At 38.0% G+C, this 14848-nt stretch overlaps 1 protein-coding gene across 2 annotated transcripts; it reads left to right on the top strand.

Annotated features, from left to right (window-relative positions):
• The first annotated feature begins 138 nt into the window (after positions 1-138).
• LOC145643326 (uncharacterized) lies at positions 139-14816 on the top strand. Of its 2 annotated transcripts, none has more exons than XM_081718962.1 (4): positions 139-4183; positions 4903-5135; positions 9409-9500; positions 13176-14816. In XM_081718962.1, the coding sequence occupies exons 1-4, from the start codon at positions 4146-4148 to the stop codon at positions 13377-13379; spliced, it is 567 nt and encodes a 188-aa protein (XP_081575088.1). In that variant the 5' UTR covers positions 139-4145; the 3' UTR covers positions 13380-14816. The 2 variants fall into 2 exon arrangements, with proteins under 2 accessions (XP_081575088.1, XP_081575087.1); XM_081718961.1 differs by having other exon boundaries at positions 4749-5135.
• The last annotated feature ends 32 nt before the right edge of the window (positions 14817-14848 follow it).

The raw sequence follows: 14848 nt of genomic DNA, 5'->3' as shown, positions 1-14848 counted from the left end.
TTATACTGCATTAAAAATTGGAACTGCATTAAAAATTAAATGGTTGTGTCATAACTTCAACCTATCATTCACAGGCTAATTTAATGTCCCATGTAATGCTGTTTGAATGCTCTCTAGATTCAAAATGGAATGCAAAATGGAAGCATGCATTACATTACAACTCCAAAGGTGGTGCATCACTGCTTCTGCACTGCTATGCCATTTACAGTTTATTTTAGTCTTGTATAGGAGTTGAATTCATTCAAAGTTGAGATTGTTACATTCATATATAATAAATACTAAATTAAAGCAGATATTGCATTACATCCAATTTCCATTTAATGTTCATTTTTGTCTTGTACACCATATGCCTCAGATGATATACATCAATTATCAGAAATCTGTGAATCATTACAACTTCGTAGATCATTTAATATTGATTTTGGTGTTGTAAGTCATGCACTAGAAATCCAAGAATTCCATAACTACTAGAATGGACATAGCGGTCATTTTGACTGATTGAAATCCCATGCTTATTCATAGTATAGCACAGAATAGATTTTTAAAACATGCATTTGTTATCTAAAAATAGTTCATAAAAATGCCAGCAAAACAACATAAGTTTTAAGTTTTCATCATTTACTGATAAAATTAAGCTATACAAAACATAAACTTACATACTTATAACTACACTATAAAAATATATAGATGATAACCCTTTGATTTAATTTATCAATTCATTCCATATATTCTGTTGCTGGATAGATTAAATAGACTCAGGATAGCAACTCTGTGTTGAGGACTGCATCCTATGTTGTGAATTAGGATTGCAGCCCTAAAGTTCACAGTTCAAAGTTGCATTTTAAGCAATAAAGCTGAACTTTCCATTTTGTTCTCATAAAAGCACACACCAACCTTGGTACAGGTAGCATTAGTAGAATCAATAACTGAATAAAACAAAATGAAAGATAGTAACCAGAAGTGGATTGCAGTCCACTGGTTTAAAACCTTTGTAGTTTTTTGTAGTTCCGGGCTACCTACCAAAAGATTTAGATCTAATCATAATGTATATAAATATTAAAATCAGACACTATGTTCTTACAAAAACACATGGCATTAGTTGTGTATGTGGTACATATAAGATTACAACTACACCAGTGCAGGGTATAGTTGTGATTATCTTTTATACAAAAGACTATAAAATGATTGTCTGAAAATATGAATCTTGGGTTTAATATTATTGAACTGCAATTAGATTTTTCAAGATACAGCTGTTGATAAATATTATTTCTCTGGATGGCAATTTCCTACAGTAAACAACTTCAAAAAACTCTGATAATACCCACTATGTGAATCACCAAAGATGGCATCGCAGATGGTTGCCACGGGTGCTCTACCTTTTTGTTTTTTTTTATTTCTATGTTTGTATCATTCTTTGTAGAGCAAATTCATTTAAATATAGAAGAGAGGAATTGCTTAGCATCCAGCAAATTTGCCTATGTGACCTGATTCCTAATCTCATTAATCCAATGCAGTCTTTAAACATTTTAGTCAGCACTGCTGCTACACTGTATGGGAGACACTGGAAAAGACACTGGAAAAGACAAAAGCTAGACGTGCCATTGCACTGGTGAAACTCCAAAGGTTTCTGAACACCACGTCCTGTTTTACACCTTGCCAATCTCCACTCTCTTAACAACAAGATGACTGAACTGCAACTTCTCATCAGAAACAGAACCAGCTAGGACTTCTTATGCTCTGCTGCTTTGTGTTTCATGGAAACCTGGTTAACTGATCAAACTCCCGACAGTGCAGTTCCCCTACCTGGCTTCCAACTATTCCATGCTGACTGCAATATGGATCAAATGGAAAAGCTAAAAGGTAGTGGACTTTGTTTCTACATTAACAAAGGTTGGTGCACAGACATAGGTGTTTTAATTATAATATGTCAACCATGTCTGGGTGCTCCCTTCATTAACTGTAGACTTTATCCACTGTGAGAGTTTTCCGTGTTCATCCTGGTCATTGTTCACATTCCACCACATGCTTGTGGGAGAGAGGCACTTCAACTTCGTATGGAACAGATTCATCCAGGTTCTCTCCTCTTTGTAGTTGGGGACCTCAACAGTGCAAACTTTATCCGTGCACTTCCTATATACAGGCAACACATTCAGTGTCCCACCAAAAACACTCGACACCAGCTGCACTTAAAGTACACTATAACTTTGATCCCTGTGCGGTTGTAAGTCAGTCTGATCACAGTCCTGATCCCACTCACATGTAGTACCTGAAAATTACTCAACTCATGGGAAAATTTGGACTGTGGAAGAAAAACTGGAGCTGCAAGCGCTATGACCAGACTGACTGTGGTGTAGTGAAGCTGTGGATGTGGATCTGGATGATTCATTAGTTTCTGAAAGACATATGTGTGCCTGCAAGAACTCACAGAAGATTCAATGATGACAAGCCTAGGTCATAGCTATACTGCTCCATACTGCACCATCTGGGACTGGATAAGGAGGAAGCTTATAGTGGAAGAGACAGGGGCATGTACAACAGGGCCAGCAACACATTGAATGTTTGAGGAGCTAAAAGGAACTTCTTTGAAAAGAAAAGAAATGGTTCTGATCTAATCACAAAATTACCATTTCTGGTTTGCCTTTTTGTAGAGAATAAGCAGTATACATTCCCTTGATTAAGTAATTTATGAAATCTATTTCCTCATGCTTTAGCCAATATTGTAGCAGGTCTCCCTGAGATAAAGTCACATATTGTCCAGTATATAGATGATTGTATGAATGTAGGTGCTTTTTCTTTTTATTGATTCTAAAGATAAAAATGTACATTTAAACACAGGCTTGACAGAAACATTCTGGGGACATCTGTTTGGCTTCCAACCATAACCACTTGTAACCTACTTACTGCTTCAAACTCGGAAACTTGCAACTTCCGAGAGTAATTGAATGTAGCATAGGCTAACAAAAATCTGCAACATTAAACAATGCTGTTTAGTATGTAATACAAGCTCTATTTGCGTTTTAAATGTATATTTGGATAAATTACAATTAATTAACACATTTACGAGTTATTAATTAACACTGGACACAGTGTAATGTGAGCCGTTATCTAAACTGAGTTTGATACCAATGGGTTAGCAGTTATCAAATAGTTTTTTTGTTGTTGTTTACTGCTGCTTTTGAACAATGGGTAAACAGGAGATTGTTTAAAGGGCAGGTTGATAGTGTGTGTATGTGTGTGTGTGTGTGTGTGTGTGTGTGTGTGTGTGTGTGTGTGTGTGTGTGTGTGTGTGTGTGTGTGCATGTATGTGTGTGTGACAAACATCAACTCAAAGTTTTTCCTGCTTTTTAAGTGCTTCATCATACTTTGGATGACATGATTCCATTTTCACCCATTCATTTCACCTTGACATTATCTTAAATCTGTGTGAGTTATCTTGTGTTAAACAATATTCTTATATAAGAGTATAGCTTGGGGTGTATGTGCGTGAAGAGAGCAGTTATCCAGCTACATAGAGAGTACCAAAAAGTGATGCACATGACAGAATGTTTAAACAGGAAGAGGTTTAGCATGAGTCATACTCTGCTTAGTAAAACCACACATAAAAGGATAATGCTGCAAACATGCAAGCGTATTCGTATAGTTTAGAAACTGGTGTGTGTGTTTGTGTGTTCTGTCACACAGAGAACACAAGTCTTCCTATGCATGTCACTCTATGTCTTTATGACATGATGTGATTTTGATTACTTTTTATTTTCACTGGAATCATTTGTTATTTTCACTTTCTCAGTCCAGTCAACTTGTCCAGTTGTTTATGAGTATCTACATGTGTGTGTGTGTGTGTGTGTGTGTGTGTGTGTGTGTGCGTGTGTGTGTGTGTGTGTGTGTGCGCACGCATGTGTGTGTGTGTGTGTGCATGTGTGTGTGTCTGCGTGTGTGCGTGTGTGTGTGTACATGTGTGTGTGTGTGTGTGTATGTGTGTGCGTGTGTGTGTCTTGTAAAGTGGTCTTTACATTCTCTCTGCTCTAGGGGAATGCACATTTATGGTGCTGGTTATTCAATGACCTCCTATCATTTAGTAACATCATTACTGAGTTGTGCACTATGGAAAGCAGACAAAAAAAACTATCTGTCTCTTCTGGACAACAATGGGCCTGTCTTCTTGTTTTTTTCCTACTCTTCAAAGGTAATGGTTTCAGCATAACAATTTGTTATTGTAATTTTTCAGGACAAACGTATTCTATCTATGTATAAGAACTAGAGAAAACAGGACTACCAAAGTATAATACAAAGTACAAAAACAAATAGGTGTTGGGGGTATGTTTTTTATGAAATTCATAATTATTAACCATACATTTGTTTTGGGAAAATAACTCTTGGATGTACATGCATGTAAATATAAATAAATATAAAAGACTAAAAAGACAAAATATAAAAGACAGCAAGAAAAGTTATTTCTCCTTATAAATGAATATTGATTTAAAGACAACAAAAGACCTTATTTCACTCTTCATTAAATGAATGGTTAGTGTGACTGCATAGAAAATATCGTAGATTGTTCCTGAAACAACAGTTTTACACAACAGTCTCTCTCTCTCTTCCTCTCTTTGTCTACTTTTCTTTTGTCTCTTACTTCCTGTCTTTCTCTATGTGTGTCCATCTGTCTTGCTTTTCATCACTCTCTCTCTCTCTCTTGCTCTATTTCTCGGTCTTTTAACCTTTTTATCTGTTTGCCTCTCTCTCTGACTTAGGGTGTACAGCAAATGATATGGTGGTCACATCACCAAACATGCATGCTTTGCCTGGTCACAATGTGTCTCTACACTGTGCACCTAAGAACAACGCTACAGTCACTCAGGTCCAGTGGAGCCGCTGCAATAATTCACACTTAATCCTTGTCTTCAGCCCGGTGCACGGAATTCATTTTTTCGACTCCATGTATAAGGACCGCGTCTCCATGAATAAGTACCACACATTCAACCTCAAACAGCTCCAGGAGGGTGACTTTGGAGCATACTGCTGTCACCTTTCCACGTATCCCAGCGGGAGTCTGAATGGGCATATGCTACTACTGAAAGGCGACGAGAAAGATGACAGGAAAGGCCGCAGCGTGGAAAAGCCGGAAAACAAACATCAAGGTATCTACATGATCTTATCATCATCATCACCATGATCTTCATGATGTGAGTTGATTCAGACTTTACTTATGACCTTGGATGTTACTGCCCAGAGGAGTCATTCATTAAATATTTACCAAAACAAAAAAATAGCATTGTACATCACTTAAATTAGAGGGATTATTTCTACCACTGAAACAAAAACAATTAAAATTTTGGATTACATTATAGGATTCAAAAGATACTATTTAAAATCTGATTTTTAAATTTTTGAATATTTGAATTTTTTAAGGTAGAAAAGGTAGAAAAGTGCCCCTGGGTGGCAGATGAGTGTTATTGCATTCATTGCTGGTTTAATTTATGTTGGTATAATTTAGGCACTGCACTGCTGAGATATTTGCAAAGGCTTATAAACCATAAGAAAAGATGAAAGGAGAATTCCTAGTGTAACTTGCACACAAGTATGCTACTCCCTGAATGTTTTAGAAGTTTTGGTTCATCTCTCCAGTAGATTATCCAGTAGATTTCTTCATTTCTTTTATCTAGACATGTCACCAGCCATGCATCAAAGAAGAAAAAACGGGCACCAACATTTTTACAACCATGTTAAAAAATTATTTAAAATATTATGCTGTAATAATAATAATAAGAAGAAGAAGAAGTAGATAGATAGATAGATAGATAGATAGATAGATAGATAGATAGATAGATAGATAGATAGATAGATAGATAGATAGATAGATAGATAGATAGATAGATAGATAGATAGATAGATAGATAGATAGAAAGACTCCCTGCATGTTGAGTATGACAAACAGGTCTCACACAGAGTAATGTGATTGAGGCACTCTCGGACATATGAAAGAATTAAATGTGAAACAGATATCTTGATAGACAGCACACAATGCATACGGATTCATAGGATATATGGAAGGATTGCAGTGTTGATAGAGTTTAACCTTTTTGACATTTACGTCACGGCATTTGGCAGACGCTTTTATTCAGAGCGTGTTACAAAAGTGCTTTATTATTTTACTCATATCGCATTCTAGCCAGTACATTAGGTAAGAGTTCAAGATACCATTGAACTAGAATACTGCGGAAATACAGGGTTCAATGTTAAGCTCTATCTCAGACAATGATAATAAGTGCAATAACAAACAATACCCTACAATAAGTACTAGAGTTTCAGTTACATAGGTACATAAATATTCCACAAATATATACGTCTTCAGTCTGCGTTTGAGGACTGCAAGGGAAGCTGCTTTATGGACAACCAGAGGAAGTTCATTCCACCATCTGATGGTACTCATAACCTGTCACACCATTAAACCTATCACACCATTAAACCTATCATAGCCTTCATAACCTGTCACACCATTAAACCTATCATGGCCTTCATAACCTGTCACACCATTAAACCTATCATGGCCTTCATAACCTGTCACAACATTAAACCTATCACAGTCCTCACAACTTGTCACACCATTAAACCTATCATGGCCTTCATAACCTGTCACACCATTAAACCTATCATGGCCTTCATAACCTGTCACAACATTAAACCTATCATGGCCTTCATAACCTGTCACAACATTAAACCTATCATGGCCTTCATAACCTGTCACAACATTAAACCTATCACAGTCCTCACAACTTGTCACACCATTAAACCTATCATGGCCTTCATAACCTGTCACACCATTAAACCTATCATGGCCTTCATAACCTGTCACAACATTAAACTTATCACAGTCCTCACAACTTGTCACACCATTAAACCTATCATGGCCTTTATAACCTGTCACAACATTAAACCTATCATGGCCTTCATAACCTGTCACAACATTAAACTTATCACAGTGCTCACAACCTGTTACACCATTAAACCTAACATGGCCCTCATAGCCTGTCACAACATTAAACCTATCATGGCCTTCATAACCTGTCACAACATTAAACCTATCACAGTCCTCACAACCTGTTACACCATTAAACCTATCCTGGCCTTCATAACCTGTCACAACATTAAACCTATCACAGTGCTCACAACCTGTTACACCATTAAACCTAACATGGCCTTCATAACCTGTCACAACATTAAACCTATCACAGTCCTCACAACTTGTCACACCATTAAACCTATCATGGCCTTCATAACCTGTCACACCATTAAACCTATCATGGCCTTCATAACCTGTCACAACATTAAACCTATCATGGCCTTCATAACCTGTCACAACATTAAACCTATCATGGCCTTCATAACCTGTCACAACATTAAACCTATCACAGTCCTCACAACTTGCCACACCATTAAACCTATCATGGCCTTCATAACCTGTCACACCATTAAACCTATCATGGCCTTCATAACCTGTCACAACATTAAACTTATCACAGTCCTCACAACTTGTCACACCATTAAACCTATCATGGCCTTTATAACCTGTCACAACATTAAACCTATCATGGCCTTCATAACCTGTCACAACATTAAACTTATCACAGTGCTCACAACCTGTTACACCATTAAACCTAACACGGCCTTCATAACCTGTCACAACATTAAACCTATCATGGCCTTCATAACCTGTCACAACATTAAACCTATCACAGTCCTCACAACCTGTTACACCATTAAACCTATCCTGGCCTTCATAACCTGTCACAACATTAAACCTATCACAGTGCTCACAACCTGTTACACCATTAAACCTAACATGGCCTTCATAACCTGTCACAACATTAAACCTATCACAGTCCTCACAACTTGTCACACCATTAAACCTATCATGGCCTTCATAACCTGTCACACCATTAAACCTATCATGGCCTTCATAACCTGTCACAACATTAAACCTATCATGGCCTTCATAACCTGTCACAACATTAAACCTATCATGGCCTTCATAACCTGTCACAACATTAAACCTATCACAGTCCTCACAACTTGTCACACCATTAAACCTATCATGGCCTTCATAACCTGTCACACCATTAAACCTATCATGGCCTTCATAACCTGTCACAACATTAAACTTATCACAGTCCTCACAACTTGTCACACCATTAAACCTATCATGGCCTTTATAACCTGTCACAACATTAAACCTATCATGGCCTTCATAACCTGTCACAACATTAAACTTATCACAGTGCTCACAACCTGTTACACCATTAAACCTAACACGGCCTTCATAACCTGTCACAACATTAAACCTATCATGGCCTTCATAACCTGTCACAACATTAAACCTATCACAGTCCTCACAACCTGTTACACCATTAAACCTATCCTGGCCTTCATAACCTGTCACAACATTAAACCTATCACAGTGCTCACAACCTGTTACACCATTAAACCTAACATGGCCTTCATAACCTGTCACAACATTAAACCTATCACAGTCCTCACAACCTGTCACGCCATTAAACCTATCCTGGCCTTCATAACCTGTCACAACATTAAACCTATCACAGTGCTCACAACCTGTTACACCATTAAACCTAACATGGCCTTCATAACCTGTCACAACATTAAACCTATCATGGCCTTCATAACCTGTCACAACATTAAACCTATCACAGTCCTCACAACTTGTCACACCATTAAACCTATCATGGCCTTCATAACCTGTCACAACATTAAACCTATCACAGTCCTCACAACCTGTCACGCCATTAAACCTATCCTGGCCTTCATAACCTGTCACAACATTAAACCTATCCTGGCCTTCATAACCTGTCACAACATTAAACCTATCATGGCCTTCATAACCTGTCACAACATTAAACCTGTAACGGTCCTCACAACCTGTCACATCGAGGAGAGATTGAATGGCTGTATGCTAGCTAATCTCGGAGAGAATGAGCGTTCTACGTAATATTAGCAGTCTCAAAGTACAATGAACTGTAAATGGAACACTCCACTTACAAAGGAAACAGGAAGGGGTCAGCATGGGGTATCAGGGGTATCATGCAATGATACTACGGCATGCTGTGTTTGTGCTGTCAGAAAAAGAGGTACAGTAAGACTTCATTTCCATTCTCTGAGCTGACAAAAACTGACAAAAACAGCCTCAAGAACCTCACAATTGCACCACCAAGATCTTAATGTGCACTCCAGTGGCAAATGTCATACCTCTAAACAGATGATTTGTTTATATGTTTGTGTGTTCATTGAGCTGTGTATATGTGACCCCACTACAACTAACACTTGCTGCCCTAAAAATGCAAACTAAGGACTCCTAAAGCATTCCAACAAGTGAGTGATGGTGTCTGTCTCCTTCAGGTCTTTCCACGATGCTGATGGTGTATATCGCGTGCGGCATAGTGACGATTGTGCTTCTGAATGGGATCATCATCATGGTCGTTTGTAAAAAGGTAGAAGCCCTTCACCTTCTTCTACCTTTCAGTAAAGCCGTCAGGCTCCTGTGTTGGTTCAGAGCTCTTTTGAATCCATGTTCAAATATAATACAGGTCAGAATAAGCAAACAAGAACAACAAGATCAGAAATTAATCTAAAGGAATTTTCAGTATGATGGAAAATTCATATTTATGCTCACATGGTTTCTTATAAACCTGTTAAGTATCAATACCCCACTTTCTGACTACATCTCCCATTAACCTCATTCCACCAGCACACCTATCACTTCAACCAGTGCCACCACCCTCAGCCAGCTCCCGCGTTCCTCCTCCCCTGGCTGTTAAGTGTGTACACTTGTTCCTGTTTTACTCTGTCTGTTTAACCTGTCTCATCTCATTCTTTCAATGTGAACTACTGCCATGGTTTATCTCTACATACCGAGTGGGTTTTGTGTCAGCCTGTCTGATACATGACCTGTTTTGTTCTCTGGATTCACTTTTGTTTCATCCCATTCTAGTTTGTACATTAACTTGGACTGATTACTTGTATTGTATTTATTGGACTGTTTTCTTGTTTGCTCTTTGGCCAGACCTGTTTGTGCTGCGTTTGCCCTCTCTGGCATGTGACCTTTTATTGTTTTTTGACCCCAGCTTTGGTTTTCCCCTCTCCTAATAAACCTGAATTGCTTGATCTTATCCGCGATCATCTGAACACCATCAGTTGCGTTACACTTTGTTGAATTTTAAACACTTGAACTTTCTCTTTTCAATGTGGGAAAGAAACATAGTGAGCAGCAATAAGATTTTTTTTGCTGTCACCACCTTTCTTCGTGTTCATGCTTGATCATGCAGGATCATGGTTGCTCCTAGAGCTAAGCATGCATCAAACAAACTGGTTCTCCACTACTCATGCACTCATGGAAATACATTCACAGGCATTATTAGGTATTATTAGGTATGCCTATCTTATATGAGCATTTTATAGCTATTTAGTTACAGGCATCAGGTTCTGACTACAGAATTGCAGACTATATGTTATTAATATCATGGACCTCTTCAACATAGCAGTGGTTAAGACATGGTTATTAGCATTGTGCTGGTGCGATTGTATCAGGCGTGGAAATGTTTCTGGAGATTTTACATACAGCATTGTTACTGCTGGGATAGGAAGGTCGTCTGTCCAAACCAATACAGCTAACAGTGGTGCAGTGATCAGAACAGAGGAGTTGGAGGATGGCTAACAGAAACTGTAAAATAAAATTATAAAGTCAATAAAGTTAGGACTAATAATAAAGTTATGTTTTGATAAAGTTATGAAGTAATCTTGAAATACTTTACAGATTTGTTTACTTATTCAAGGAATGCTTTGCCAACATTCTTGAGTTTATGCAAAGCCGTGAGAGTAATGATCTCAAACTGTGTGTTTAACCTGTCTCATCTCATTCTTTCAATGTGAACTACTGCCATGGTTTATCTCTACATACCGACTGGGTTTTGTGTCAGCCTGTCTGATACATGACCTGTTTTGTTCTCTGGATTCACTTTTGTTTCATCCCATTCTAGTTTGTACATTAACTTGGACTGATTACTTGTATTGTATTTATTGGACTGTTTTCTTGTTTGCTCTTTGGCCAGACCTGTTTGTGCTGCGTTTGCCCTCTCTGGCATGTGACCTTTTATTGTTTTTTGACCCCAGCTTTGGTTTTCCCCTCTCCTAATAAACCTGAATTGCTTGATCTTATCCGCGATCATCTGAACACCATCAGTTGCGTTACACTTTGTTGAATTTTAAACACTTGAACTTTCTCTTTTCAATGTGGGAAAGAAACATAGTGAGCAGCAATAAGATTTTTTTTGCTGTCACCACCTTTCTTCGTGTTCATGCTTGATCATGCAGGATCATGGTTGCTCCTAGAGCTAAGCATGCATCAAACAAACTGGTTCTCCACTACTCATGCACTCATGGAAATACATTCACAGGCATTATTAGGTATTATTAGGTATGCCTATCTTATATGAGCATTTTATAGCTATTTAGTTACAGGCATCAGGTTCTGACTACAGAATTGCAGACTATATATTATTAATATCATGGACCTCTTCAACATAGCAGTGGTTAAGACATGGTTATTAGCATTGTGCTGGTGCGATTGTATCAGGCGTGGAAATGTTTCTGGAGATTTTACATACAGCATTGTTACTGCTGGGATAGGAAGGTCGTCTGTCCAAACCAATACAGCTAACAGTGGTGCAGTGATCAGAACAGAGGAGTTGGAGGATGGCTAACAGAAACTGTAAAATAAAATTATAAAGTCAATAAAGTTAGGACTAATAATAAAGTTATGTTTTGATAAAGTTATGAAGTAATCTTGAAATACTTTACAGATTTGTTTACTTATTCAAGGAATGCTTTGCCAACATTCTTGAGTTTATGCAAAGCCGTGAGAGTAATGATCTCGAACTGTGTGTTTAACCTGTCTCATCTCATTCTTTCAATGTGAACTACTGCCATGGTTTATCTCTACATACCGACTGGGTTTTGTGTCAGCCTGTCTGATACATGACCTGTTTTGTTCTCTGGATTCACTTTTGTTTCATCCCATTCTAGTTTGTACATTAACTTGGACTGATTACTTGTATTGTCTTTATTGGACTGTTTTCTTGTTTGCTCTTTGGCCAGACCTGTTTGTGCTGCGTTTGCCCTCTCTGGCATGTGACCTTTTATTGTTTTTTGACCCCAGCTTTGGTTTTCCCCTCTCCTAATAAACCTGAATTGCTTGATCTTATCCGCGATCATCTGAACACCATCAGTTGCGTTACACTTTGTTGAATTTTAAACACTTGAACGTTTAAAAGTAAAAGTACCTCAGATTGCTTTTTTTATCTGCATAGCAAACCAAAAGGCAAAGCTACCTTCAGGTTGATAACATACCACAGATCAACCTTAAATAGAAATTGAACATACGCTGTCCTCTCTGCTCTCTTTTCAATGTGGGAAAGAAACATAGTGAGCAGCAATAAGATTTTTTTTGCTGTCACCACCTTTCTTCGTGTTCATGCTTGATCATGCAGGATCATGGTTGCTCCTAGAGCTAAGCATGCATCAAACAAACTGGTTCTCCACTACTCATGCACTCATGGAAATACATTCACAGGCATTATTAGGTATTATTAGGTATGCCTATCTTATATGAGCATTTTATAGCTATTTAGTTACAGGCATCAGGTTCTGACTACAGAATTGCAGACTATATGTTATTAATATCATGGACCTCTTCAACATAGCAGTGGTTAAGACATGGTTATTAGCATTGTGCTGGTGCGATTGTATCAGGCGTGGAAATGTTTCTGGAGATTTTACATACAGCATTGTTACTGCTGGGATAGGAAGGTCGTCTGTCCAAACCAATACAGCTAACAGTGGTGCAGTGATCAGAACAGAGGAGTTGGAGGATGGCTAACAGAAACTGTAAAATAAAATTATAAAGTCAATAAAGTTAGGACTAATAATAAAGTTATGTTTTGATAAAGTTATGAAGTAATCTTGAAATACTTTACAGATTTGTTTACTTATTCAAGGAATGCTTTGCCAACATTCTTGAGTTTATGCAAAGCCGTGAGAGTAACAATCTCAAACTGTTCACCTCAATCTGTTTTACCATCTCTGTGTCTCACTTTCTCTCTTGGTAACAGAGGAGAAGAAAGCTGAAGAACCCCAAGTATATTATGAAACGATCAGACAATGAGACCACCTGTCAGCCCTCAATGCAAGGCAAAGGACGAGGCTCCTCCCCTGATACAGGCATGAAAAGGACCACGGGAAAACAAGAGGTGTTTGATGATGACCATGACGAGATGTACCTGAATGTTTCAAAGCCCAGTTCAGACAATTCCTAAATGGGGCAGTGGTACATGTTTTTATACATTCAAACCAATATCACTCAAATCTCAGAAAAATTCAGTGTTGACTATTGTATTCTTCAAAGGTGTTTCTAATAAATATTTTTTTTAATAAACAGAGTAGTTGCTATAGTTAACATGCTGCATGATTGGGGTGGGGAGAGCAGCCTTGTGATTTCACTTTTGTGATGTGATTGGCTGTTAAATGTGGCCAAAATTATTATTAATTTTAACTTGTGTAATTTTTAAATTATTACTGTTAGGTACAACTGGGCAAAAACAGCTCATGTCTGCTGACTTTTCCCCTCCCCTGTCTCCTGGGCAACAGAAGCATCTTATGCTGCACATCCCAGTAATGCAGGGGACCACGACCTGAAACAAAACATCTATCTATTGTCTTAAATCCTGCTCATTAGAACATTTATGACAAAGCACAAAATGTAATTCAATGTATTCAAGGTAAAAATGTTGTGCATATTAACAATTTGTTTGCATTCTTTGTGTAGCATATTTTGTTTTATTTAACATAAAACACTTTTTATATGATGGATTAGGTTCAATGGTGTGAGTAGTTCAAAAGCTGATATAACTGAGATATCCAGTATATACAGATGATTTCAAATAAGGCCTGTTTTACAGCTTTAATTCTATAAAGAAAAAATGTACATCTGCTTAAAAACTCTTCCTTGGAAGGGAACCTCATGTTTTAACGGACTTGGACCTGATCACTGTGTAGAGGCGGACTGAGGTTTGCAACACATGCATTCTCAAACACAGTAACTCCCACACACACACTTGAAAAGGAATGCACTGAAGAGTTAAGGCCAAAGATTGGCTGCTGAGCTTCTAGAGACAAGCCTGAACCTGCTGGACAAGAGGATGGTGCAGCTGCCTACTTGTGTGTGAGGATGGCATCATATCTGATCATGAAGAATCTGTGTAGCCTAAGAAAGTCATTTAGCCCAGAAGGGACAACACATAAAGTGCACATCAACCTTTGAAAAGTGTCACGCCCCCTGACCCAGACTACGCCTCCTAGCTCCCAGCCCGTTACTCCTCCTAGTCCAACTATTCTCATTCAAACTGCCTCCCCTAATTATTAAAAACTTTCACCTGTTGCTCATTTCCTCCTCCTATTTATACCTGTTTGTGCTTGTCCTTTGCAAAGTATTGCCATTATAGTTCCATGTGTACTGAGCATTCTTTCTGTCTGTTGTTTACAGTCTAGCCTGCTCCCTGATTTTTCTTATCCCTTTCTGGTTTGGTTGTTTGGTTGACTCCCAGTCCGGTTTATTTTGGACCGTTTTCAAGACTGCAACTTTGTTTCATCCATGTATTGTGTATGGTCAATATGGCTTTTGACTCTAGCCTGTTTTTTGACTCCGGCTTTGGAATATCACTTTTATAATAAAACCTCTCCGTTCACATCCACAAGCATCTGACTCCAGTCAGTAGTATTACAAAAG

The sequence above is a fragment of the Electrophorus electricus genome, chromosome 8 (genome assembly GCF_041902795.1).
Source record: "Electrophorus electricus isolate QZ-2024a chromosome 8, ASM4190279v1, whole genome shotgun sequence".
Taxonomy (NCBI): domain Eukaryota; kingdom Metazoa; phylum Chordata; class Actinopteri; order Gymnotiformes; family Gymnotidae; genus Electrophorus; species Electrophorus electricus.
This window is presented reverse-complemented; position numbering and strand designations above follow the sequence as displayed.